Source organism: Myodes glareolus, chromosome 1 (assembly GCF_982192425.1).
Source record: "Myodes glareolus chromosome 1, mMyoGla1.1, whole genome shotgun sequence".
NCBI lineage: Eukaryota > Metazoa > Chordata > Mammalia > Rodentia > Cricetidae > Myodes > Myodes glareolus.
The window spans coordinates 61,163,465-61,191,153 of record NC_142026.1 but is presented as its reverse complement, the minus strand read 5'-3'; the positions used below and the strand labels follow the sequence as shown (position 1 = coordinate 61,191,153).

The 27,689-nt window shown below is 53.2% G+C and overlaps 1 protein-coding gene across 1 annotated transcript; it reads right to left on the bottom strand.

Moving 5' to 3' along the window:
• Nucleotides 1–139: 139 nt before the first annotated feature.
• Nucleotides 140–26,065, bottom strand: Atp1a3 (ATPase Na+/K+ transporting subunit alpha 3). The gene is made up of 23 exons (XM_048440499.2): nt 25,910–26,065; nt 21,274–21,360; nt 21,116–21,175; nt 20,780–20,983; nt 18,048–18,161; nt 17,807–17,941; nt 17,157–17,274; nt 16,779–17,047; nt 15,440–15,638; nt 15,256–15,365; nt 15,018–15,152; nt 11,900–12,092; nt 11,485–11,660; nt 11,268–11,404; nt 10,137–10,287; nt 9,630–9,798; nt 3,992–4,146; nt 3,738–3,861; nt 2,440–2,585; nt 1,892–2,022; nt 1,184–1,285; nt 786–877; nt 140–546 (listed from the first exon to the last, which is right to left on the bottom strand). Exons 1-23 carry the CDS (start codon nt 25,913–25,915, stop codon nt 518–520), a joined length of 3,042 nt encoding a protein of 1,013 aa, XP_048296456.1. The 5' UTR covers nt 25,916–26,065; the 3' UTR covers nt 140–517.
• Nucleotides 26,066–27,689: the final 1,624 nt, after the last annotated feature.

Here is a 27,689-nt window from a genome sequence, read left to right as displayed (position 1 = left end):
ACCACGGAAAATTCTGTGGCACCCCTAGGAGGTAAACTGACTGACGAGGCGACCCATGTGAGCCACCCAGCCCTGGGCCCTGGCAGCGGGTGCCCCGTCTGCCCCCGGCACTGGCTGGCAAGCACAACAAAGACACAGCTTCTCTCTCCCCACTGATATATTTGATAACTGTTCAGAATTAGAACCGGAAATGGCATCAGCCAGGGGGCGGGGCTGAGGGGAGTAAAAAAGAGCCCAGGTAGGGAATAAAGGGCAGGGTCGTGAGGGAGAGACAGGAGAGACACAGAAAAGGGAGGAAGAGAGGCAGGGGCTGTGGGGGGAGAGAAGCCAGCCAGAGGGAGAAGAGAGGGAAAAGTGGGAGGTAACCAAGGTGTGGGAGAGGAGGCTGGGCCACAGGGAGAGAGGAGGGCCACGGGGAGAGAAGGCCCCTCCCCCCAGAGTACAAAATGGGGGGCCAGAGTGGACTGTCCTGGGCTGGGGGCAGGGAAGATGTGGGCGACGCCGTGGTGGGTTGAGGTCAATAGTAGGTCTCTTTCTCCACCCAACCTGGAATGACAGAGAAGAGAGACAAAGTGAGAGAGGAAGACAGACAAGAGAGCCAGCCATACACGCAAGGACAGAGGAAGAGACAGTGACACAGAAAACAAGGTGTGGTGGCAGGCCTGTCATCCCAGCACTGAGAACCCCCCTTAGGCAGGCCATGAGTTCAAGGGCGGCCTGAGCTACACAGACCCTGTCTTAGCTTCCCCTCCCAGCCTCTGTGCCCTTGGCCATGCAACCCTCACCCCCGGGGTTCCTGCGCAGGATGAGTTTGCGAATCTCATCGTAGACGAAGATGAGGAAACTGTAGGGGAAGGCACAGAACCACCAGCTGGGCCTGCAGAGAGGAAAGCGGAAGAGGGGATGTGAGGGGTGTCCCCAGGGGTGAGGGGGACCATTTGGCCAGTTCCCAGGATCTTTGGTGCCTCAGAGGAATGCCCTGGATCCTGAATAGGGCCTGGGGTCTGCAGAATGCCCCTCTGTGAAGTAGGGAGACTTGGCGGCATCAGAACAGGGGTGGCCACAGGGGATAGAGCAGGAACATCCAGAGAGACAGGGCGAGCGGGCTAAAAAATTGAAGGCTGAGGCCACGGCTGTAGAGGGCGTGGGAGTGTGGAGTTTCTGGGTGGCCCTGGGCACTCACTTGAGAGGGTACATGCGAAGGGCCACGTCCATGCCTGGGCAGTAGGACAGGAAGGCAGCAAGGGCCGTCTCCTCAAACAAGCCGAAGATCAAGATCTTATTCCTGGAGGCACAAGTGAGACAAGACCAGGTGTGGAGCAGGCCTACACCAGGCTCCCCAACCCCACCCACAGACTACCAGACAGGAGTGGGAGAACAGATGGAGCAAGACTGCATCCCCAGCCGACAATGATGCACACGGGGGAGTCGGGGGGGGGAGGTGAGGGGTGGGAAGCAATGGGGCAGAGGATGGGACCCAGGCAGAGAAACTAACGGGGGGAGAGAGACAATGAGGGGTGTCCGGATTGATGACAGAAGACAGCCAGGCATGGTGGTATAAACATGTGACCACATGGCTTGGGGGGCTGAGGCAGGAGGATTGACATGAGTTTGAGTCTAGCTTGGGCTATATACTGAAGCACTGTCTCAAGTAAAAAAAAAAATGAAAGGGGGAGGGAGGAAGAAGGAGGGAGAGATGAGGAGAGGGAAAGAGAAAGACAGAGAAGCAGGGACAGGTTCATGGAAGCAAGGGTCGAACAGAGTGAAATCTGGAGGCCCAGAGCTTTCCACTCCCACCCACAGGGAGAGGCAAGCACAACCAAAGCTCAGAGCGAGGGAGGAGAGATACAGGCCGACCCGGGAGGGGGTCCAGCCGCAGGCAGGCCCTCACTTCATGCCCTGCTGGAAGACGGAGTTCCGCCTGGTCTTGCAGATGATCAGGTCAGCCCACTGGACCACCACGATGCTGACGAAGAAGGCCGTGTGGCATGTGAACTCGACCACTTTCCTCTGCTCGTATGTCTGCACAAGGGAGAGACACACGGGGAGTGGTGTCCTGTAACTGCATCCCGAGGCCTCCGCTGCCCTGGCCCCTCCACAGAGTTTGCAGGGCCTCAAATGCGCCCTCCTTCCTAGATTCAGTGCCTCTTGGGAGCACAGGAAGACACAGGTGTTTTAAGAAGAACAAGGAATTAGGGGCCTTAACGTTTGCTGGGAACCAAGGACCCTGTGGGTGTCCATGAAGGACACACAGCAGCCAGGCTTTGACGGAATGGTCAGAGGCATGAAAGAAAGCCCAAGCTGGGCTTTGCAGAGAGTTCTGGGAGGTCTCTCATCCAGGGAGAGCGGCTGGATGTGGTCCTCAGGGCAGAGAGGCCAGCATGGGACCTGAACTAGCTGTTCATCTGGTCCTGAGGCTCGATGCCCAGCTCCACTCACCCACTGCTGCCCGTAACTGTCTTCCAGGTCATTGACGGTACGGTCATCCCAGTTCAGCCGGATGCCCACTAGGTTACCAGGCAAGAAGCCGTTTTCCGCCAGGATGACAAAGTAAGAGAAGAAACCTCCGAGGGCCTGGATCATCCCTGGGGGGGAGGAGTCAAAGGAGGGGTGGGTGAGGCGGGAGCTGGCAGCATGCCCAGTGCTCCCCCAATGACTCTGAGGCCATTACAATAGTCTATGGGCTACTCATCTCCAGGCCCTGGCAGGGTCAGGGACTTGGGGAGGGGGTTATCCAGATGGATGACCCCTCTCCAGGCACACTGCTAGGGGACTCAAGCTGCCCAAATATTCTAAATATACTGGAACCAGTAAGGACCACAGGCCTGTTGATCCCAGCTATTTAGGAGGCTGGAACATAAGCTCAGGGCCTGGCTGGACTACACGATGAATTCAAGGCCAGCATGACCAACTTAGTGAGACCCTGTCTCAAAATAACAAGTAGGAGGACTGGGACATAACTGTGGCAGGGTACCTGCCTGGGATCTGCCAGTGAGTGAGGGCTAGTGGCATGGTTCTTAGCATGTGGGAAGCCCTAGATTAAACACTAATAAAAATCACCAGTGTGGTGGTGTGTGCCCACCACAAACCCAGAGTTTGGGAGGCAGAAGCAGGTAGATCTCTGTGAGTTCAAGGCTGACCCGGTCTATATAATGAGACCAAAACAAACAAGCAAAACAGTAAAGATGATGATGCTAATTTCTGGACACGGTCGTGATCCCAGGAGCTCTCAGGATGGACAGACAGAAGGACCTATTAGTTCCAGAGCTACAGTGAGACCCTGTCTCAAACAAAACAATAACAGAAAACATGACAAGGAAAAGGGGCTGGGGGTGCAGTCCAGCTGGCCGAATGACCGCTAGCCTGGCATGCAAGGAAACCCTGGGTTTAATCCACAGCCAGTAAATATTGGGGGTGGTGGCACATGCCTGTATTCCCAGCACTTGGGAGGTGGAGGGAGGAGGGTCGGAAGTTCGGGGTTATTCTATTCTGGCCTACTTAGTGAGTTGGAAGCCAGTCTGCGTTGTCCGAGATACTTTAAAAAAAACACAACAAACAAACAACAAAACAAAAACAAACAAACACACAGCTAAGAGAAGTCCAAACTCGGTGGCTTCAGCCCCGTGGGCTTTGCTTTCCTGGACTCACTCTCTAGGGCTCTGCCCACGTGACCCCCAGAAGCAGAAGCAGGGCCATGTAAGCGCGCTCCCCACGCTTTGAGCCCCAGCAGTCCTCACCAATTTGCCCATAGGCCATGCTGATGAGCCTTTCGTTGACCAGTTTGTCTGTGCGTGGGTTCCTGGGCTGTCTCTTCATGATGTCACTCTCAGCAGCCTCGTAGGCCAGGGAGATGGCAGGGACCTGGATGGGAGAGAGGCGGGCTGTATGAGTGTGTGTGTGGGGAGGGAGAGAGACAGAGACAGAGAGACAGAGTGCAAGCACATGCTTTGAGGGTGGCTCCGCCCCAGTCCTAGGTGGCAGCCCAGCTTACCATGTCGGTGCCCAGGTCAATGCAGAGGATGGTGATGGTGCCAAGGGGCAGTGGGATGTTGGCCATGATGAAGAGCAGGAAGGGTGTGATCTCAGGGATGTTGCTGGTCAGAGTGTAGGCGATGGATTTCTTCAGGTTGTCAAAGATCAGGCGGCCTGCAGGGGGAGCAGCAGACTTAGAACTTGGGGTCCACGGGAGCCCCACGTCCTTGATTTTTTTCTTTGAGGTACTGAAGATTGAGCCTAGGTTTCTTGTATGCCACACAAGACTACCACTGAGCCACAACCTGGCCCCTCACTAGGTGATTCTAGGCAGGGTCTCTACCACTGAGCCATGCCCCAGCCCCTCACTGGGGGATTCTGGGCAGCGGCTCTACCAATGAACTATACCCCAGTCCCTTGCATCCTATCTAACTCTTCTCACCTACTCACATTTGCATACACACTTCTGATCATATCACCCCTTGGAGAGCCTGTTTGGTAGCTTCCATTAAGCTTAAACATCCTTCGCCCCCATCAGCCCAGTAACTCTACCTCCAGGTTTATATCCGAGAGAAGCAGTTGCTATGTCCACCAGAAGTCAAGTTCACAAATGTTCATGATAGTATTATTCAAAATTGTCCCAAACCAGAACCAACTTGAAAGTCCATGGCATGCAAGTAGTGGCTAAGTTAGGGAGCATCACAGGAAGGAAAGGGAGGAGCCACAAATGCATGAACTCACAGGCAAATCTGAGGCATTAAACTGAGTGATAAGAGTCAGGCAAAGGGCTGCGACTGTAGCTCAGTTGGTAGTGTGTGCCTGCCTAGCATGCATGAGGCCCTGGGTTCAAACCTTGCTCCACATTAAAAAACATAACAAAACAAAAAACTGGGTGCAGATGCTGAGTCTGATGGCACAGTCCTTTAATCCCAGGGCCACACAAGGACACCTGCCTCAAAATAAAATTAAAAAACAAATATCAAGAGAAAAAATATCCAGATACAAAAGTTGTCATACTATACGATCCCATTTAGATAATAAGAAGTCAGGACAGTGAACACACTGTGAGGGTGTTTTTAATGGAGAGTTTGATATCTGTCTCTGTCTGTTGTGAATCAAAGTCAGGACCTTACATATGCTAGACGAGCCCTCTGCCAATGTTATTCCTATTGACTAGGGTTTGGAGAGTGTGTAGATGTCCATATATACATAAATCTATCACGTTAGGTGATGATGCATTTGCTGTATCTCAAGCATGCAGTCCGTACAGTGCACACCAGGTCAAAACCTAAGGACTAATGCGGCCAGCCCCACGTGTCTTCTCCATGTGTCGAGCCACAAGGAAATCATTAAACATAAAGGGCTTGATCTACTTGTGGGACTCCCAGGGGTGGAAGCAGGGCCTGCCCCTGAACGCTTTGGCTAGCTTCTGGGAACCTATTCCTCACACTGGGTTGCCTTGTCCAGCCTTAATACAAGGGGAGGAGCTTAGTTCTACAGCAACTTGATATGCCACACTTTGTTGACACCCATGGGAGGCCTGCCCCTTTCTGAACAGAAACAGAAGAGGGGGAGTGGGGGAGGACATGGCAGGAGAGGAGGGAGGAGAAACTGCAGTCTGGAAGTAAAATAAATGAATTAATTTAATTAATAATAAAAAAGATTTAAAAAACCAATTTTATTTATATTTTTTATATGTCATTTTTTTAAATGTCAGGTGTGGTAGTCAAGGCAGGAGGAACAGGAATTTAAGGTTATCCTTAGCTACACAGTAATGTCAAAGCCAGCCTGGGCTACATGAGATCCTGTCTCAGAAAAAAAAAAAAAAAGCAATAGACTAAAATAAGCATTTCTCAAAAGAGAAGTCACAAATAGGCCAGGCATAGTGGCAAAGCCTGCAATTCTAGCCCACAGGAGGCAAAGGTAGGCACAATGCTGGGTGTGGCGGCACACGCCTCTAACCTCAGTACTTGGGAGGCAGAGGCAGGAGGCTCTCTAGGAGTTCCAGGCCAGTTAGAACCACTGAGTGAGGTTTACGTCAAAAGCAGAAAAAAGAATCTTATAAACAAAGACTATGGACCATACTCAATATCATGGCAGCATCGACAGCTGCTGGGAATAAATTAAACTGCAATGAGAGCTCACACTACCCAGAGAGGGCAGCGACGACCCAAAGGACAGAGGAGCTGCAGAGGAGGCAGGGAGAGGGAACCGTGGACACGTAGGTCAGGATGTACACTAAGTGTAGCGTTGGTGGCACAATGCTGGGCATAGCTGCCTTCCACAAGGTAAATTAGTACAGCCATCATGGAAAATGGCATGGGGGCTGGAGAGGCGGCTCAGGGGTTGAGTACCGGCTACTCTTCCAGAGGACACGGGTTCTGTTGGCACCCACACAGTGCCTCACAACTGCCTGTAACTACAGTTCCAGAGGATCTAGTGCCTTCTGGCCTCTGTGGGCACTTCACACATGTGGTGCAGACATACGCATAGGGAAAACATTCAACTTGAAAAGAAAGAATGGATGGTACTGAACACCTCTGTGCTGGGCACAGGGGCCCAGGTCCCACACGATCTCCCTCACATACGGAATCCAAGAGTTAATCTTATTCAGCGTTACACACCTGTCACCTCAGTACTCAGGAGGCTGAGGCCGGAGGATTACCATGAGTTCACGGCTAACATGGACTACATAGAGAGATTCTGTCTCAGAAATTCCCTCTGAAAAGAGGGGGAGGGCTGAAGAGCTGGCTCCGTGACTACGAGGGATACCGCTCTTGCCGAGGACCCACGATTTGTTCCCAGCATCCTTGTCAGGTGACTCACAAAGGCTCTAACTCCAGCTCCAGGGGATCCGACACTCTCCCCTGGCCTTGTCAGGCACCCGCACACATGTGTGTGTATGTGCAGGATCATCGGCTATGTACACACCAAATGTTTCAGTGCTAGGAGAGACAGCACTGGATATTTCCCAGAAGAAAAGCTAACTGAAGAGACAGATGTGTTTAACCTGACTAACCAGTAACCAACACATACATATATCAAAATATCACATGGCCACCCATTAGGAACTACAATTTTTTTTTTTTTGAGAGTCTCATGTAATCTGGACAGGACTTAAACTTCTGATCTCCCTCCCAAGAGCTGGGTTTATAGGCATATTCCACCAAGCACAGCTAATGTTTGTTCGTTTGGATTTTTTGTTGTTGTTCAGTTTTGTTTTATCTTTTAGTTTATCCGAGACATCATTTCTCTGTGTAGCTTTGGAGCCTGTTGTGGTACTCATCCTGTAGACCAGACTGGCCTTGAACTCAGAGATCTGCCTATTTCTGCCTCCTGGGTGATGGGATCAAAGGCATTCTTCACTACACCCCCCAGCTAACCCGTGTGGGTGATGGGTGTTGTGCAAGTGAGTGTAGTGCCTGTGGAGGCCAGAAGAGGGCGCTGGAGCCTTGGTGTAGTTACAGACAGTGATCTGCCTGGCATGAATGCTAGACCACACTTGGGTTCTCTACAACAGCAATATGTACTCTTCACTGCTGAACTGTCTCTCCAGGCCACTCTTTATGTTTAAGGGCCTAGAACTAATTCTTTTTGCCTCAGCCTCCCAAGTGCTGAGATTATTCACATATGCCAGCACACCTGGATAATATGTACACTTCTTATGTTTCTATGTATCTGTTAAATCCAGCCAGGTGCAGTGGCTCACACCACCGATTCCAGCACTCGGAAGGCTAAAGCAAGAGGATTTTTGTGAGTTCAAGACCAGTCTGGGACACAGTAAATTGCAGTCAGCCTGGACTGCAGCCTGAGACCCTATCAAAACTAAACAAAACAACAGTCCTCATTGTGCCAAAGACGTCTGAGTCCCGACGTCCCATGTGGCGATCATTTTCCTTCAATGAAGCTATTTGCTCTTCATCCTAAAATGTTCCTAGGTAAAAGGCTGACTCAAGAAAGGTCCAATATACATCATCATGTGGGAGGAAGAAACGGGTCCCTTGCAGCAGGGTGACCATGGCAGGGAATGTCACATGCCACCCGCTGGGCTTTCAGTACCTGGAATTTCCCCTTGTTGGCCTTTCCTCCCCAGTCTCTTGCCCTTGAAAGGTAAAGTCCATTCTCTCCCTCCCCTGCAGTTCTTTGTAACGTGGTTGGAGACAGAGGTTCACTAAGTTACACAGGCTTGGGGACCTCCCCAGCTTCCAGACCCGCACCATGGGCTGGGGTTCTGTGGGCTTCTTAGCCCCACACACAGCTTGTTTGTTGACTGTTTTAGAACATGTGTTCCCTAGCCTTGAGAGCAGGGACCAGTCCATCCACACTGCATCCTTCAGACTGTATGATGCCAAAGGCAGAGCCCACCTAGGAGTGCCTGTTTGTTTTGCCCAGTCAGAGCTGTAGGGTAGAGGGGGGAAGGGAAGAGATGTATCTGTGCTTTTTGCTGGGGTACTGGAGATGAAAGCTAATGGCATCCAGATTGTCACTGTGGGCTCAGTTTTTTTGTTTGTTTGTTTGTTTTTAACTATACTTTGGTTTTCTGTTTGGAGAAAGGGTCTTACTGTAGTTCTTGCTAGTCTACAACTCACTTTGTTTGTAGATCAGGTTACCCTTGGATTTACAGAAATCCTCCTGCTCCTCCCCTAAGACAGAGTCTCACTATGTAGCTCTGTCTGTCCTGAAACTCACTATGTAGACCAGGCTGACCTCATATCACAGAGATCCACATGTCTCTGTCTCCCAAGGACCAGGACTAAAGGCATGTACCACTATGCCAGGTTGGTTTTTTTTTGTTGTTTTTTTTGTTGTTGTTTTTTTGCAATGAATGAAACTCAAATCCTCCGTATGCTAGGCAACCCTTCTGAGCTACATCCTTGGCTCGTTATTGTACTGACCTCTGTGTGTGTGTAACAGGGTCTCACTCATAGCCTAGGCTGGCCTAGAACTCAGCAATTCACCTGCCTCAGTCTCCTGAGCCCAGCGATTATAGCTGTGTGCCACCACACCCAGCAAGCAGCGACATTTCAGATGGGGGCTAGACTCAGGGAGGAAAATGATGCCAGCATGAACAGTGAGCTTACAACGACTCTAGCTTTCCTTGGCATTTTCTGTAGTTATCAGTATAATTGTTGATGACCAGATTAAAATAATAAAACATAACCGAGCCCCCTCCGTGGCTACTTCTAGACTTCCAGGAGACGGGGCTGGTGTTGGTTGGCTCTGCAGTGGGGACCCCAATCACACTAGCAGCACCCCACACCTTACCTCACTGCAGGAGCTGACATTTTCTCTGTCTGTGCCTCCCCACCCCCATTCTTTCAAGTGAGTGTCTCATTGAGGACCCCTCATTTGGCTCAGCGTCCACTCTAGTTCCTGTCCACTGTGGAAGATGACTACTCCAGTTCACGTCAGGGGAGGGGGCCTTCTGCACTCACAGGATCCCATGCTTCAGGGTGACTCATTTACAGGACTTTGAATATTTCCACACTGCCCCGTGCTAGGTGATGCAGGAACACCGAGGCCGGCAGCTCATACCCTGTCACCATCCTGCAACCTAGCATACTATGACGCACCTGGGCTGCTCCACCATCCCAGTCACCGTTCCTAAAGCTTCTAGCAGTGACCCAGTCTCTACCCTCCCTCCCCAGACCGCTCACCTTCCTCCACACCAGTGACAATGGAAGCAAAATTGTCATCCAGTAGAATCATGTCAGCAGCCTGCTTGGAGACATCAGAGCCAGCGATGCCCATGGCCACCCCGATGTCAGCCTTCTTCAGAGCGGGGGAATCATTCACACCGTCGCCAGTCACAGCCACAATTGCTCCCTGGAAGGAGGAAGGGCCAGGGTGAGAACCCAGGCTTGAGGCCCCAGTCCTCCTCCCTCAGATCCAGGATCCAGGCCCAGTCTCCTCCCTCAGACATAGGGGTCCAGCCCCAGTCTCCTCCCTCAGACCCAGGATCCAGGCCCAGCCCTCCTTCCTCAGACCCAGGGTCCAGGCTCAGTCTCCTCCCTCAGACATAGGGGTCCAGGCCCAGTTCTCCTCCCTCAGACCCAGGGGTCCAGCCCCAGCCTCCTCCCTCAGACCCAGGATCCAGGTCCAGCCCTCCTCCCTCAGACCCCGAGTCCAGGCCCAACCCTCCCTCGGACTAGGCGGGAGCTCACCTGTCTCTGGCAGCCCTCCACAATGATGAGCTTCTGCTGGGGGGAGGTGCGGGCAAAGACAATCTCTGTGTGGTTCTGCAGGATCTCGTCAATTTGCTCAGAGGTAAAGTCCTTGAGGTCGGTGCCGTGGATGACACAGGCTTTGGCATCCCTGAGAAGAGATGAAGGAACAGTGATTAAGGCCAGAGTGAGGCGTGGGAGGCATCTGATAGACAGAGGGACAGACCACAGACAGGGAGACAGAGGAGGAGGTCTGAGGGAGGGATATGGTAAGACTAGAGAGAGCAGGAAGCCTGAAGGACCAGACAGGTGGGTGGAGCAATGGGAAGAGAGAGCAGGGCATAAAGACTGGAAGTCAGAAAAACCAAACATAAATACAGGTGTGTGAGGGGAGCAAAGCAAAGAAATATGGGGCTTATTTTTAAAGATTTATTTATTAATTATGTACACAGTATTCTCAGTATTCTGTCTGCATGCATGCCTGCAGGCCAGAAAAGGGCACCAGATCTCATTACAGATGACTGTGAGCCACCATGTGGTTGCTGGGAATTGAACTCAGGACCTCTGGAAGAGCAGTCAGTGCTCTTAACCACTGAGCCATCTCTCCAGCCCCCAAAATTGTTTATAATTATTTATAACCTGACCACTAGGTGGGATCCCATGTGCCTTTCATCCCAGCACTTGGAAGGTAGAGGCAAGCAGATGTCGGGGTTCGAGGCCAGTCTGGTGTACATAACAAGTTCTAGGCCAGTCAGGGTTACATAGTGAGACACTGTCTCAAAAGAAATATTTAAATGTCATTATTTGTAAACTGTTCCTCCCACTCACCTTTTTTTGGGTGGTGCTGGAGATGGAACCCAGTGCCTCTTTCATTATTAGGCAAGCACTCACCACTGAGCCACACCCCAGCTCCTCACTGGGGGATTCTAGGAAAACACTGTATCTGAGCTATATTCCTAGCCCCTAGTGTTTGAAGACAGGACCTTGCTGTGGAGTTCTTATCCTCCACAGCCTCTACTGAGCGCTGGGATTATAGGTGTGTACCACCATACCTGGCTTTATTTTACTTTGTGTTTGTACTGTTTGGGGCAGCACTAAGGATCAAGCCCAGACGGAGGCAAGGCTACTCACCTGGGGTTGACCTGGCTGACCGGGATGTTGAGTCGGGCGGCAATGTCCTCTACAGTCTCGTTGCCCTCAGAGATGATACCTACACCCTTGGCAATGGCCTTGGCTGTGATGGGGTGATCGCCGGTGACCATGATGACCTGTAAGCACTGTGTTTTAGGGACGGCCTGGCCTCCCGCATCAGCCCCTGACCTCACACCCAAGCGGCCCCAGGACAAACCTTAATGCCTGCACTGCGGCACTTGCCCACAGCGTCAGGGACGGCCGCCCGGGGAGGGTCAATCATGGACATGAGACCCACAAAGCAGAGGTTGTCCGTGGTGAAGTTCACATCGTCACAGTCGAAGGCAAAACCCTTGGGGAACTGTTCCTCAGGCAGATAGTAATGGCAGAAACCTGGTGAGAGGCACAAGGGAGGGCATATGAAGGTGCCAGCCTCAGGACCACCATGTCCACACCCCATTTGCTCCCAGCTGTCTGGATTCCCTGCAGTCTCCCCACACAGCTGGGAGCCAACCAGCATTCATTTCTCAGCAACGACCTCATTCACTTGCTCATTCATTCATTCACGGTGCATTCCGACCCCCAAGGGTCCTTAGAGCCGGACCTGTTCCTGCCCCACCCATAATACACACCCAGCACACGCTCGCCCAGGCCACCAAGCTCCAGGTAGGCATTCTGGAAGGCCTCCTTCATCTCCTCATCCAGAGGCTGCTCTTTGCCCTGCAGGAGGATAGTGGCACAGCGGTCCAGAATGCGTTCAGGGGCGCCCTTCATCACCAGCAGATATCGGTTGTCGTTGGGGTCTTCTGTCTCATGGATGGATAGCTGCAATAGAGAAGGGGGCCTACTTAAGCCATGCACACAGAGGCCTGGAGGCTGTCTGCACCGAGCTAGGGAGCGTACCTTCCCTGTGTCAGGATAGGACAGGCGGTTAAGAGCATGACCTGCTTCTCTCTAGGCCTTTTCCTGTTTCTTAAGTCTCCTGGAGATCTCTGTCCAACCCTCTTCTGTCTCTGTCCATCTCTCTCACAGAAATTCCAGCTGTCTGTGGGTCATATGCTTTCTCTCTGCCTTTTCCAGACTCAGTGTACAGCCATCCCAAATCTAGCAATTAGCTTGCCCGAAGCGTACCTAGAATCCAACTCCTCACTTTTTTCTACTGTGTTTGCTCCTGATCCAGCTATCATCAACCTTCACTTGAATCCCTGCATCTACTTTCCCTATATCAGCCAGTCTGTGGCCAAAGTTCAACAGCAGAGCAATGGCCTAGAATCCCCCAGTGAGGGGCTGGGGTGTAGCTCAGTGGTAGAGTCCCTGCCTAGAATCCCCCAGTGAGGGGCTGGGGTGTAGCTCAGTGGTAGAGCCCCTGCCTAGAATCCCCCAGTGAGGGGCTGGGGTGTGGCTCAGAGGTAGAGCCCTCCCACATAGAATCCAACAAGAAAAGGTAGGGCTGTGCTTCAGAAGTAAAGTACTTGCTAACATAAGGTCCTGAGTTCCATTCCTAGTCCAAAGAAAATAAAAACTAAAAAGAAACCATAAGTCGGTGAAAATTGCTGCAAGCACTTCGACAAAGAAGTCAACAGTTTCCCTAAAGGTGGAAATGGCCAAACTGTCCATCAGCAGATGAATGGCTCAACAAGATGTGACACAGTCACACGATGTACGCTTTCTCTCCTAAAGCAGCTGGGCATGGTGGCTCACACCTGCCACCACAGTACTTGGGAGGCCGAAGCAGAGAGTCACCATGAGTTTGAGTCTTGTCAGGGCTACATAGTGAGTTCTAGACCAGACTGGGTTATAGAGTGAGACCTTGCCTCCAAACACAGAAAACAGAAAAAGAATAAATAGATTAAAAAGTCACGAGGAGCCAGGTAGCAGTGCATGCCTTTAGCCCCAGCACTCCGGAGGCAGAAGCAGGTGGATCTTTGTGAGTTCGAGGCCAGCCTGATTTACAGAGCGAGTTCCAGGACAGCCAGGGCTACACAGAGAAACCCTGTCTCGAAAAACAAAAACAACCAAGTCATTAGGAATCTGGTGGCACAGCTCAACGGGTCGAGGTGATGGCTGTGCAAGCCTGAAGACCCGAGCTCAATCCCTGGAACTCCCATAAAGGTAGGAGAGAACCGACTCCACAAAGTTGTCATCTGATCTCTGCAAGCAACCCCTGCCGTCATGTACACACAATAATACATATTTTAAAAAAGCGTGAGGCTCTGGTGGACCTGCGGGTGGATCCTGAAAATGAGGCGGAGTGAAATAAAACAGTTTTTTAAGAAGGCCAAGTATTACAGGATTCCATTTTCTACGAGATGGCGAGAACAAGTGAATCCACAGAGACAGAAAGTAGGTTAGTGCTTGCTGAGATGGGGGTGGGGCTTGCTGGAGAAGGGGTGGGCAGAAACTGAGAGAGTGCGGGGGTTTCTTTCTGCAGTGATAAAAAACAACCTAAAATTGTCTCTGTGGGTGGTGGCCCAAGTCCGGGTACACTAACACAGGTGCTCGTGGTATGTGAGCTGGAGCCTCACAAAACTCTGTCCTCAAGCACATGCGTCAAGCCCTGTCCTCCCTCTGCTTCCGGTCATGGCTCTTGCCCCCCCCTCAAGTCATGGCCAGGTTTCCCCCACAGCCCCCAGGGCCCCCACGGTTCTCTAGGCCTTGTCCTCGTTCCCTTACCACGCCCGCTGCCTGCTGCCTGAACACGCTTTCCTTTAAACGTGCAGGGTTCCTGCCCTTGTCCTTTGGTTGTCTTCTCCTAGGGCTAGCGTATCAGAAAGGGAGAGTCTCAGTGTTGCTCTCACTGCCCCATGGGCCCCAGGACCTCAAACAGGACCAAGAGGCTCAAAAACTATCCGGAGAATGTGCTTGAGATGGTGACCAGGGCCCACGCCCTACCTTCCGCTTCAACCAGCCACCTTCTCTCCCCCACTCCGGCTATCACCACCCCTCGGTTTTACAGATGGCAGACTGAGGGGTGGTAAAGAGTCGTATCTTGCCCCAAAGCCACAAGGAAGTGGGACAGACGGGGCTACACCCGGGAATCTTAGAGAAACTGTGATCCCTGCTTGTTGTCCCCACGCAGTAATGTAGCTCTTTCCTCCACGTCGGACACGACAGGTGCTATCGTGGAGCATGGTGACCCGCAGGAGGCTTTCACCCACAGTGACAGCTAGGTCTGTGATGATGGTGGCCAGGCCGCTAATGGTCCCTAGTGGAAGGATGAGAGGTGGAAGTCACCCAGTCCTCCCTCCTGTCCCCGCAGCTGTCTTGGAGTTGGGACTCCAGTAACACAGTTTTCATGAGTCATCACCCATGCTGGGGTGGCCGTTTTGGTGATGCAGCTGTTTCGAGTCATTCCACGCTCCTGTAAGTAACTCCTCACTCTCATTTCCTATCATGAACCCCAATTATCCCATCTTTTCACCAAGCCAGACAGGGATGAAATGATTTCCTTGGTCTGAGACAGGGTCTCATGCAGCTCAGGCTGGCCGGGAACTTGCTAGGTAGTCGAGGATAGCTTTGATGCGCTTACCTCCACCTCCTTGGTGCTGGGATTACAGCCTGTGCCACCAGGCCCTGTGTAGCCCAGGTTGGCCTCAAATTCACAATGTAGCTGAGGATGACCATGAACTCCCGATCCTCCTGCCTCTACCTCCCAAGCGCTGGGTGTTCGCTAACACACCCAGCTCAAGCAGACATTTCTTCATATTGATCCAGGGAGGCTCACACAGCCCGCAGAGCTGGAGTTCGTACCTGGTATTTGTTGGTGGAGTTGAAGGGAATCTCTGCCACTTTCTTGTTTCGCTCACGCATCAGCTTCACGGACCCCGAGGACAGCTCGATGCACTTAAGCAGGGCAGACTCAGAGGCGTCGCCGGCCACGTCCCTCTGCGGCAGGCAGAAAGCCTGGTCAGTCAGATGTGGGGAGGGGGGAGGGAAGGAGGAAGGGGGAGGACCTGTGGGGTCAGGATGGACAGGCTGCTGCACCCACCTTGAGCACAGGGATGTTGTCCTGCCCGCCCTTGAAGACAGCCCGGTTGCAGAGTCCGGCGATGTGGGACAGGGCCACCCAGGTGTGTGAGCTCTTGTCGAAAGAGGTCCCTATAGAAGTCACGTGTGAGGCCACGAGGGACTGGGACTGGGTGCCCCAGTCCCCACCCTGAGCTCCCACCAACCTGACTGATCCTCAGTGGTGTCGGCCTCGTGGATCTGGTTGTCAAACCACATGTGGGCGACAGTCATGCGGTTCTGGGTGAGGGTGCCTGTCTTGTCCGAGCAGATGGTGGAAGTGGAGCCGAGAGTCTCCACTGCCTCCAGGTTCTTCACCAGGCAGTTCTTGCGAGCCATGCGCTTGGCAGTCAGGGTCAGACACACCTGGAGGACAGGCAAGGACAGGGGAAGCGTACAGAGGTCCGCAGTTCACCTGCCCGGCCTCAGCTCAAATCATGGAGAGCACCCAGGCCAGGGCTGTGGAGTGAGTGTTAAATGTTGGGGTGGTAGGGGGTGTTGTTGAATAACTGACAGGTACAGATGTGGCCTCAAAACACAGTACAATGTTCTCAGAGGCAGTAGGTACAACAGACTCACACTCAAAACAGCTGACGTGGGGGCCTGGAGAGACGGCTCAGCGACAAGAGCACATACTGGTCTTGCAAGAGGACCCGAGTTTGACTCCCAGCACCCACATCAGGCAGCTCACAAATGTCCCCAAATAAGTAACATTTAAAATTTAAAAAATAAAATGGGAAGGACTAGGAGGAGTGGAGGGAGGGGAAACTGCAGTCAGGGCGTAATGTATTTTTTTTTTTTTTTTTGACTGCTCTTCCAGAGGACCCAGGTTCAATTCTCAGCACACACAAAAAGAAACTATTTTTCCACTTTTGCCATGAGTGGGTACATCCTAATTTTGTGAGTTGAATTAAAAGGCAGTGGGGGGAGGGATGTTGTAGAGGTGGCTCAGTGGTTGTCTGATCTTCCAGGGGACCCAGGTTCAATTCCCAGCACCCACATGGCAGCTCACAACTGTCTGTAACTCCAGTTCCAGGGGATTTGACACCTTTACACAGACATATATGCATGAAAAATACCAATGTACATAAAGTAAAAATAATTTTTAAAAAGGAAATAGGGCCAGGGGCTGGACAGGAGGCTCAGTGGTTAAGAGCACTTGTTACTCTTGCAGAGAACACAGGTTTGGTTCCCCACACCCTCATGGTGGCTCATAACTGTCTGTAATTCCAGCTCCAGGGGATCCAATGCTTTCCTGAGTTCGAAGGACATCAGGCACACACATGATACACACACATATACGCAGGCAAAACACCCAGACCCATAAAATAAAGTGACTTTTCTTTTAAAAGGTGTTGAGCTACAGAGACAGCTCAGCAGGAAGAGCACTTGTTGCTCCAGTTTCAGGGCGTCTGACACCCTCAGACCTAGGGATCAGACCCCATCCTGCTCCCTCAGATCCAGGGGTCCTGGCCCCAGTCCACCTCCCTTGGGGTTCAACCTTACCGTGACAGTAGCCAGCAGCCCCTCTGGCACATTGGCCACGATGATGCCGATGAGGAAGATGACAGCCTCGAGCCAGGTGTATCCCAGAATGAGAGAGAGAATGAAGAAGGAGACGCCCAGGAACACAGCCACGCCAGTGATGAGCTGAATGAAGTGCTCGATCTCAATGGCGATGGGCGTCTTGCCCACCTCCAGGCCTGAGGCCAGGGTGGCGATGCGGCCCATGACGGTACGGTCACCTGTAGCTACCACCACACCCCGAGCAGTGCCTGTAGGGCCAAAGGGAGAGGTTGGGGTCCGCTAGGACTCAGAAGGCTGCAGGTACCCCACCTTCTGGGTCACATCTCTCCGTTTGTGCCCTTGGGGCCCCTCCTTCACCTTCCACACAGTTGGTGGAAAAGAAGGTGATGTTCCGGGTCTCCAGGGGATTGTCGTGTGTGCAGTCCGGGGAGCGGGTCTGGGGCTCAGATTCGCCGGTCAGGGAGGAATTGTCCACCTGAGGATGGAGCAGTGGAGTTAAGGTTCAGCACAAGGCCCAGGAACAGAGAACCAAGGGGCCCTGGAGGAAAGGCTGTCCCAGGAAGTGACAGAAAAGAGCAGGGGAGCCCTGTTTGGCTTGTGGCATCTGGAAAACCAGGAGGTAGGATACTAAAAGGTCACTAGGCAAGAATAGAACCTCTGTTCCAGGTCTAAAGTCCTTCAGAATCCTTGTGGGATGGGCATGGGTCTAGAGTATTAGGTCTGAAGGAGGGCTGGGGCCTGGGCCCTTGTGTCTGAGAGAGGAGGGCTGGGGCCTGGGGCCTGGGCCCCTGTGTCTGAGGGAGGAGGGCTGGGCCTGGTGTCCTGGGTCTGAGGGAGGAGGGCTGGACTTGGACCCCTGTGTCTGATGGAGGAGGCTGGGCCTGGACCCCTGGGTCTGAGGAAGTGAGGCTGGGGTCTGGAGCTCTGGGGTCTATTGAAGGTACTCAGGATTTTCCTCCTCGTTCCTGAAAGAGGAGAGCAGTGCTGGAACCTCAAACACGACCCACCTTGCAGCCATGGGCCGAGATGATGCGAAGGTCAGCTGGAACCCGGTCCCCACCCTTGATTTCCACCAGGTCGCCGACCACCACCTCCTCGGCATTCACCTGCATCTTCTCACCTTCCCGGATCACAAGGGCTTGCTGGGTGTGAGACAGAAACGTCAGCCCTTGAACTTCACCGCCTGGGAGTTCCTGGGCACAGCCCACCTGGCCATGTCCTTCTGTCCCCATGCTGGGCCCTCCTCACCTGGGGAACCATGTTCTTGAAGGATTCCATGATCTTAGAACTCTTGGCTTCCTGGTAGTAGGAGAAGCAGCCTGTGATAATCACCACAGCCGCCAGCACGATGCCCAGGTACAGCTGTGGGGAAACGCCAGGACACGGTGTTATGACAGTCACGCACACTCCCCGCCCGCCTCCACTCCCAGGCCTGCGAGGGAGCTTTGTGGACCTATCTGTGTCCTTACTCTTCGTGTGTTTGTCTGGTTGTACGCCTGCAGGTCTCGCCTTGCATTAGTAGGACTGTGTGCTTAAGTCTTTTCGTCACAGCGCATTTTTGTGCTTATTATTACTCTTTAATGACTACATTTTATTTGTGTGTGTTCACGTGTGCATGGTGTGCACACATAGAGGCTAGGGGACAATTTCAGATTACATTCCTTGGGCACCATATCCTTTATATTTCCTTGTTTTTGTAGACAGGGATTCTCTGTGTAACAGCTTTGTGGACTAGACTGGCTTTGAACTCACAGAGACCCACCTGTCTCTGCCTCTGGAGTCTTAGTATTACAGGCATGCGCCACCACCACCTGGCTCCTTTTATTTTATTTTATTTTATTTTATTTTTTTGAGACAGGGTCTCTCACGTCCTGAAACTTACCAAGTGGGCAAGGCTGCCAGCCCATCAGGTTCCAGGGGTCAGTCTGCCTCCACCTCCATAGCACTGGGGTTACAAGCGCTTGCCAGCACCAGGAATTCTGGGGCTTGCACTTAGGTCCTCACTCCAAAGGGCAAGTGCTTAAACCCCACCTCTTCCATTTTCTTTTTTGAGACATAGCCCAAGCTAGTCTAGCACTTGCCACATAGCTGAGGATGACTTTGAACTCTTGATCCTCCTGCCTGCTTCCTCTGCCGTGCTGGAAATTCAAGGATGTCCTACCACATCTGGCTTTGCTTTCTTGTTGTTTGTTTTTCAGATAGGGTCTATGTAGCCCTGGCTGTCCTGGAACTCATTCTGTAGAGCAAGCTGGCCTTGAGTTTTTCATCCTCCTCAACACTGGCGTGACAGGCGCTGGCCATCACGCCTGGCTCTGCAGATCTGCTTTTGTGCAGACTGCACCTGTGTGTGTGCCTCCTAGGGGGTAACTGGGTTTGAACCTGTGTCCTCTTACTGGGACTCTCCACGTTCACTCCTTGTATACACGCAAAGATCCCTATGTAGTTGTGTGGGTACCTGTGATCACTGGCGTGAGAATTGTAACAGCCTTGTCGCACACCTGTCTCCTGTGTGGAGTTAGATGAACCCTGACCTTCCTCCTCATCCCTAATCATTTGTTAGGCTGTGACCATCTGGTGGCACCTGTCTCCAAAGCTGCCGAGGTGGGAGAGCCTTAAGCCGGAACTCTAGTTCATCCCCTACCTCCCTCTCCTCTCTAATCAGGGTCTCTTGGAGCTCACTCAGATGGACAGTGAACTCCTGATCCTCCTGCCTCAGCCTCCCCAGTGCTTGCCTAACAGGCTCACACAGCTACACCCAGTTTGGTATGGTGCTGGTGATCAAACCTAGACCTTCATGTGTGCTAGGTAACCACTCTGCCAGCCAAACTATGCAGTTTCTTTCCTTTTTTACAATGAAAAATTATGGGCACATGCATTCTTTCATGTGAACAGGGCGTGTGCATGTGTGCACGCACCATGGCACATGTGGAAGTCAGACATTAGGTATTGGCTCCACTTTTTCCTTTAAAAGAGGGCCTCTTGGTTTTTTGAGACAGGGTTTCTCTGTAGCTTTCTTTGTCCTGGAGCTCACTCTGTAGACCAGGCTGTCCTGGAACTCACAGAGATCCACCTGCTTCTGCCTCCCAAGTGCTGGGATTAAAGGTGTGTGCCATCACCGCCTGGCTGTTTGGTTTTTTTAGTATCTATTTATGCGTATGACTGTTTTGTCTACATATATCTGTGCACACTGTGTGTGCCTGGTGCCACAGAGTCCAGACGGGGGTCTGGATCTCCTGGAAGTGTAGTTGTAGATGGTTGTGAGCCACCATGTGGGTGTTGGGAACCAAACCTAGGCTCCCAGCTAGTGCAGCAAGCACTATTAGTCACTAAGCCATGTCCTTCGCCCTGTGTCTCTCTTTTACCCCAACCGCATACTTCAGGCTGGATTCTCCTGTCGTCCCCCCATCTCCCCACAGAAGTACTGGTATTCAGGCATGTGCCAGTGTGTCTGCTTCATGTGGGTGCTGAGGATTCGAACTCGGGCCCTCAAGGCTCTATGGCAAGTGCTTTGCCTATTAAGTCTTCTCCCTAGCCAACATTTTTTTTTTTTTTTTGAGAAAGGATTCTGCTATGCAGCTGAGGTGGACTTGAACTTACAATCTTCCTGCCTCAGATCTCTGTGTGAGGAAATAACAGTTGGTGCCACACATGTCCTCTATGAATGCAGAGAACTGAGCCCAGTTCCCCATGAAAGTTGGTCAAATAAACTTTCATAAACGACTGAGTCACACTCCAGCTGTCTTAGGCTGTTTGGGGCAGCAGTTTCCTAAAGATCTTGTGTTCTGAGGGGTAATTGTGACCGTTGGGCCGTGAGAGGTGAGGAGGCTCTGAAGGGTCTAGATGGGTAGATGTGTCTGTGTTGCTCAGTGTGTGGGGGCCTGCACAGGCCAGAGTGTGGGGGGTCTGCACAGGCCAGGGTGTGGGGGGTCTGCACAGGCCAGGGTGTGGGGGCCTGCACAGGTCAGGTGCGGCCTACTCACGTTGTCACCAGAGGGGTCATCTTCAGTCCCTGCCTGGATGCCATAGGCCAGGAAGCAGAGGATTGCCCCGATCCACAGAAGGATGGAGAAGCCCCCAAAGAGCTGTCGGCAGAACTTGACCCATTCTGGAGTGGTGGGTGGTGGTGTGAGCGCATTAGGCCCATCTCGTGCCAGGATCTCCTGGGCTTTGCTGTGTGTCAGGCCCTAGAAGACACGGCACTCATATGGGAGCCTTCCCAGAGAATCCCCGACACCCTAGATCAAAGCCAGCGCCCACAAGGACCCAGAACAGCCAACTTTCAGCTCCCTCAGAGCCCTGGCTCCGCCCCCCCGCACCTGCACGCAGTCGGTGTTGTATTTCCGGCAGACTTCTTCTACGGACATCTTGTGCTCTGTCTGGAGAAGGATTTGGGGGAGATTGTCATAATCTCACACAGCTTCTTTGGGCAGGCGGGACCTTAGTGGGGTGGTACTAACAAGGCGGTGACGCTTACCATAGCCACCTCCTTCTTGAGGTCATCCAGATCCCGGCGCTCTTTGGCCTTGCTCTTCTTGGGCGAGCCCTTGTCATCTTTTTTGTCCTGCGAGGTGGCGACACGATAGCTGTCAGAGCCACCAGACTGCGGGCGAGAAGGGGTTCCAGAGCGACACCGCCCCCCAGCGCCCGGTTCTCACTCTGGCCTGGCCTCTCCATGCCTCTGGTGTCTTTGGGTATCTCCCAGAATTCCCTCCCCCCTCCCCCCAGACTTGTCTCATCTAGTTCGCCTCACAGTGTCTGGTTCGAGGTATCTCTTTCCTCGTGTCTTTGAGTCTCTCCCCTTCCCTACTTCAGTTTTTTTTTTTAAAAAAAACATTTATTTATTGTGCATGTGTGCTGTAGTTATGCATGGTCACAGGACAGCCTGCAGGAACCACTTCTCACCATGTCCTGAGAATCAAACTCAGGCCGTCAGGCTGGTAGGGAAACTCCTTTCCCCACTGAGCCTACTCACTGTCCCCTTTTAACTTATTAATATTATCATTATTAATATTACAATTAAGAAATGGGGGTCTTGTTTTTTTAAGCCCAGGCTGTCCCAGAACTTCCTATGCACCACAGACTGAAACTCATAACAATTCTCCTGCCTCAGCCTCCCAAGTGCTGGATATGGTCATGAACCACCACGTCTGGCTCGCGCGCGTGCGTGCGTGCGTGCGTGTGTGTGTGTGTGTGTGTGTGTGTGTGTGTGTGCACTCATCTTTGAGACAAGGTCTCATACAGTCTAGGCTGGTCTTGAACTCGCTATGTAGCCAGGCTAATTTCTGTTCCTCCTGCCTCCAGCTCTGCAGTGCTGGATTATAGTCCTGCGCCACCAATGTCCACAGAGCGAGCGCTGGAACCAACCCAGGGCTTTGCGTACGCCAGGCCAGCGCTCTGCCCACTGAGCTGCACCCCAACATTCAATGCATCCTTTTGTCTCTTTTCCTGGGCCTATTGAACTTTCCTGGACTGCTGTCTCTGGCTTTGTGGCTCTGTCCTCGCCATTCCTCTGTCTCTCTACTCTGTCTCGATAGCTGTTTTGCATTTATTTGCTGGCTTGCGTGCAAAGCAAGCCTCTGTGTCTCTCTCATCTCTGTGTCTCACTGAGGTTGCTTCTCTCCTTTGTCTCTCCTCTCATTTGGTGCTGTCTGTCTTTCTGTCCCTGGCTCTGGCCATCTGTCTCGGATACTATCTCAATACTCAACCTCTGAGCCTCTGGGGTCCCCTCTCTTTCCCAGGTGGCATCTGCCGGGATCTCAGGTCACCTCTGAGGGCCTGTGTTGTCGCTGTCTTGCTCTGTAGGGGCGCTGTCATCATCCTTATCTCCTGGGGCATTTCCTGTGGTCACTGTCTCGTTCTTGCCTGTGTCACCTCTTCTCTGGTTTGTCCATCTTGCCCTAAATCTTTCTCTCTGTCAGTTTTTCTCCCTTATTCTCACTCTGGGATCTTCCTGCCTCCATCCCTTTGTGTCTCTGCCTCAACTAGAGATTCCCTCTTTCTTTCTTACAACGCTTTTTTCTGTCTGTCTGCCCCCTCCCCCACAGGTATCTTACTATGTAGATCAGGCTAACCTCCATTCGTGGTGGGCCTCCTGCTCCTGCCTTTTAAATGTCTGGCTGCCAGGCAGGAGTAGGACACCCACTCTGACTGTGTGTCTGTCTCTCTCCTTGCTCTGCTTATTTCGATCTCTGCACGCTTTGGCTCCTGTCTTTCCAGTGCAAGGTCTCCATGGAGGTCACTGCCTGTCTCCCCTGCTCTTTGCTTGGCCGGTTTCCTACACTGTGGATGCCTTAAAGGACTCAGCCAATCTTGGGGGACCCCCACAGGCCAAGGAAATCAGGAGAGGAAAGGGCACTCCAGATGACAGCTGGGACAAAGGCTCTGGTGGGAGGCAGTGTGCTACCTATCAGTAGTCACGGGCTTAATGGGCAAGATGTGACTCTGATTCTTCTGAGGACAGCTGTGTACTGCAGACAGTCTTGAACAATCAGGACTCGAGGAACGAGCAAGAACTGGGAGGGGGTACTCAAGAGCAAGAAAAAAAAAGCCTTAGGCCCGGACTGAGTTCCGATTTGGTGACCTGGGCAGGTGGGAGCATGGCATCTGAGGCTGGCAGGCTCGGTGGGCTGAGGCTCAATGCTTGCTGAGGGCTGCAGACAGATCCTGCAGGCCCAGGGCCAAGCTGGGATCCAAGGCTCAGCACAGCTCAGCGTTAATCTCCTTGTGACCTTGTAGCAGTCTGACTTGCCTGCTGTCTGCCCCCAGACCCAGGGCTGACTTTGGAGTATAGGGAGGGGCTATAGCCCTAGAAGCCTGGGAATCCCAAGGAGGGGGTGCACTGGGGAGGCGGAAGCTTGGCCCCGGGCCAGCCCTGCAGCAGTACTGCGCCTCAGAGAAGGAGGCATGGAAACTTGGGGACAAGAGGCTGATCCTCCACCCCCCTAAATCATGGGCTGCAGGGTGGCGTGTCCACCTCTGCAGATGAGGCAGGCACAGGGAGGGATGTGAAGATAGTAAGTCAAGGTGGAGAAGTGAGCAGGGTGACAGGCACAAGAAGAGATGGAGTCTGGCAGAAATAGGGGAATCGGCTGCCCCATTCCCAAATCCCTAGGGGGCTGCAGTGTGGGCCCTGACACAGAAGGGCTGGGACCTGGACTCCTAGGTGTGAGGGAAGAGGCTGGGCCTGACCTCCAGGGTCTAAGGGAGGGGGTGGGGGTCAGAACCCTCCTGTCTGAGAAGGGAGGGCAGGAGCCTTGACCTCTGGAAGGACAGTAACACCCACACCCCTGCAACCTAAGCCTTAGTTCCTGCTTGCCCTTGCCATGACCAGTCTCCCTTGAGGGTGGCTTCCATCTGTTGGCACGAAGAACTGAGGCTTTCCCAGGGAAGGCAGGAAGACCAGATGGGCACACTGCGGGGCAGGAGCACCTCTAGGGGTGGGGGACATGCCTGTCTTGCTGCAGTCCGCCTCTGCGGTTCCTAGCCATTTCCCATGCAGTCTGCCTCCCTGGCACCTGCATGGCTCACACAGCCTCCGCATGCCACTGCTCCCACCCCAGGGTACCCATGACGTCCTTTCTAAACCTCTACCTTGGCCTACCTGCTGAGCCAGCCTTCTCTTCCCATCTCTCGGGTGGGCTGTTTATTTGTTTGTTTGTTTGTTATGTGGTCTTTGGGTAGAAATGTCTTTCCCTCTCTCCATGTCAGCCTCAGTTTCTCATTTTGTCTTTCTGTGTCTTTCCACATCCGTCTGCCACCTCAGTCTCTCTCTTGGCATCCACGTTTTGTCTCTTTCTTTGTTTTTCAGTGTCTCTTTCTCATGGTTTCTGCCCATGTCTGTCTCTCCCACATCTAAGTCATTTCCTTCCCCATCTCACCCTCATTTCCTTATCTAAGACCCCCTTTCCCCAAAGCACTGTACCCCTCCCTTCACAGCCAATCTTCCACAATTCCCCAGCTTCATTCCACTTACCTGAAAGCCATCACCGACTTTCATCTCCCCCTTTTCTCCCCTAATCCTCCTCCACCTAGTTCTCCTTCCCATCCCCACCTTGCCCACCCAACCCCCATATCAGTAGCTCCATCCCCCATCTTCATCCGTAGGCCCTTCAGCCTCCATCCGCCATCTTTCTCCCCATCTTTCATGTTCCCTTTGGCTCCCCCATGCTGACCCTTTCTCTTTATCCCGTGGTCCAGCAACTCATCCACTGCCTTCCCTGACAGACCTCCCAGGTCCCACCCCAGACACACAGGGAAGAATCCAGGGCTGCAGCAGGGGTCAGGTGGTCAGTCAGGGGAGGAGGCTGCATCTGCTGGAGAGACGCACAGACAGAGAAGGACACACGGACACGGAGGCAAGGACATAGCCAGGCATGCAAGCTCCCCCCACCACATGGCTGTGCTTGTACACCCTTAGCCAGGCACTTGTCTGTCAGCCATTTCTCTCCTGCTCCTCCTCCTCCTCCTCCCCCCAGCCTTCATGTCTGTTCCCCCCAGATTAGGGCCCCCGCACAAACTCTGCAGCCCCAAGTCGGTCACTGCAGATCACCCTTATCCAGGCCTGGAAGGAGAAAGAGAGGTCATCTCATGTCCATCCCATAGCCTGTATCTATCTCCATTGGGCCAGGGGACCTGGAGAGCGGAGGGGGTCTTCAATGCCCCCCAGACACACTAACAGAGCTCTCAGACACACCCAGATAGGTTGCAGGCTTTTAGACGGAGTGGGGGAGGGCACAGATGGCTGCAGACCCTGCTGCTAGAGGGAGTCAGGAGCACGCGCGCACGCATTCACCCTCAAGCAATTGCACTCATGCCACCACACTCATGCAACGGGCACACGAGCAACCGCACAAGGTCAAACCGAGATGCTAAGGGTCAGCCCCCTCCCCCGTGGACAAAGCTACCAACATGCGCCACAGACCCCTTCGACTCAGTAACCCGCTCTCCCTGGCACACCATCACACGAACTGGTCAGGTCAGCCGGCACGAGGGTCCCCGCAGACTCGGTCCCAGAGTTCAGGAATGCGGGAGCCCCCAACTCCCGCACAACCCAATGTCACTGAACCCACAATGTCACACACACGCAGCGCCCTGCCGACCCCTGCACCTACCCCCATCTTGGCGGCTCCGTGGGAAAAGCGGCGGGCGGGCTGCTAAGCGGTGGCCGCAGGGCGGGCTCAGGCGCGAGCTCGGGCTGGTGGGCCTCTGCAGCGCCCGCGCCGCGGTGGGAGCGTGCGTCTGTCCGTCCGTGGGTCCCACCGCACAGAGGCTGCGGCGGCCGGGGCCTCCGCCTCCTCATATGCCCGCGCCCGCGGGGGGAGGCAGAGTCGGCCAATCAGGAGCGGCTCTAAGATGACGGACAGCCCGAGGCCCGGCCCCCGGTACTGCAGCTGTACTCCCCCTTCCTCTCCACCGCTCCAACCTTGCCTCTGCAAAGGGGCAGCGCCACCGGGGAGCTGAGCACAGTGGGGGGTGGGGATCCCGGACACCCCACGATGGATGGTGGACCTAGAGACACCCCCCCCCCCCATTGCAGGGAGGGACCTCAGGGATGGAGGCTTTGAGGGAGGAAGCACCCCGGAAACTGCCTTCTTCTGGGAATGGAGTGGGCACAGGGTAGGAAGAAAGCCCCAGTGAGCTGCAGTAATGCAGGGCCCTAGACCACCACCATCTTGCAGTATGTAGGGGGACCCCAGGAGTCTGTGCTGGACACTGTTCAGAAAGAAGATACTGCAGAAGATGATATTGGTGGGTGTATTTCAGAGGCAGGAGGGAGTCCTAAGATCCTGCTCACTGTGTCCCAGCCCTGACTGAGCTACCCAGTGAGATATCACCACACATATAACACAGGAGACACGACGAAGCCAGAACACACAAGGAAGCCCCAGGACGCATCTACACCCCTATTAGACACCACCACAGGCTCACAACCATATCCCAGTCACACCTTCACACACAACACCAGTATCCTTCAACCAGAGGCTCAAAAACTGGTAGGAGGGGAATCCACGAAGAGCACACAGTTCTCACACCCACCACAGCCGCACAGAACCACAGTCACGATGGGGAAGTGCTGGGGAGAGGGCCCACGCCCTCAGAACACCACCCTACAGACTTGCATCACACACTGCACCACAACTGTCCTTGCACCATCTTACACAGAACCAACAGAGTTCTCCCCTTGGCACTATTGCACACGCGTAGGATGCACACTTCCTCCAGATACCTACAGGAGCCTCTGTGGCCACCGATGTATGTGCATGCCATCAAACACACCTAAACACACAGTGCTCCCAGTGTGTCAGGGTATGACACATGGTACAAACTGGACACATATGTGCTGTGAATGACAGACAAAAATGTGCACAAACTCACACATAACACAGTCATTGAAAACCAAGCCACGGGGTACCATCCCACACATCATAATATTGTCATGCATGACTTTGCTGCACCTCCAACATCCCAACATCCCTACCCACACACCACACCCACACCACAGTGTGTGTAAACAGGCACACGCGCACACACACACACACACACACACGCCACACCACACCCATTAGTTTCCACACTAGAGCCCGAGGAGTCAGAGCTTCCTGTCCCCATCCTGAGAGCACTTTGCTCAGGAGGAACATTCCTGACTCTCCCTGGGAATGTTAATAGAAATTAGGGGTGGGGCCAGGAGATGGGAGTGAGCCTGGTGTGTGGGGTCAGGGTGTGGTGCGTATTAAAGGTTGTGCACACCTTTAATCCCAGTACTGAGGAAGCACAGGCTGGCAGATCTCTATGAATTCAAGGCCATCCAGGTTTACGCAGCAAGCTCCAGGGCAGCCAGGGATACATAGGGTGACCTTGCTAAAATAAAAAAAAAAAAAGTGGATTAAGATG

Bases quoted from the DNA above. Each gene is read 5' to 3' on its own strand.
- Atp1a3 (XM_048440499.2), bottom strand. The intron at 15,639-16,778 runs GTAAGGTTGAAC...CCTGTCCTCCAG, and splicing joins GGCTGCTGGCTACTGTCACG to GTGTGTCTGACCCTGACTGC. The intron at 4,147-9,629 runs GTGAGCGGTCTG...CTCCCCCTGCAG, and splicing joins TGTCACTGGTGTGGAGGAAG to GCCGCCTGATCTTTGACAAC.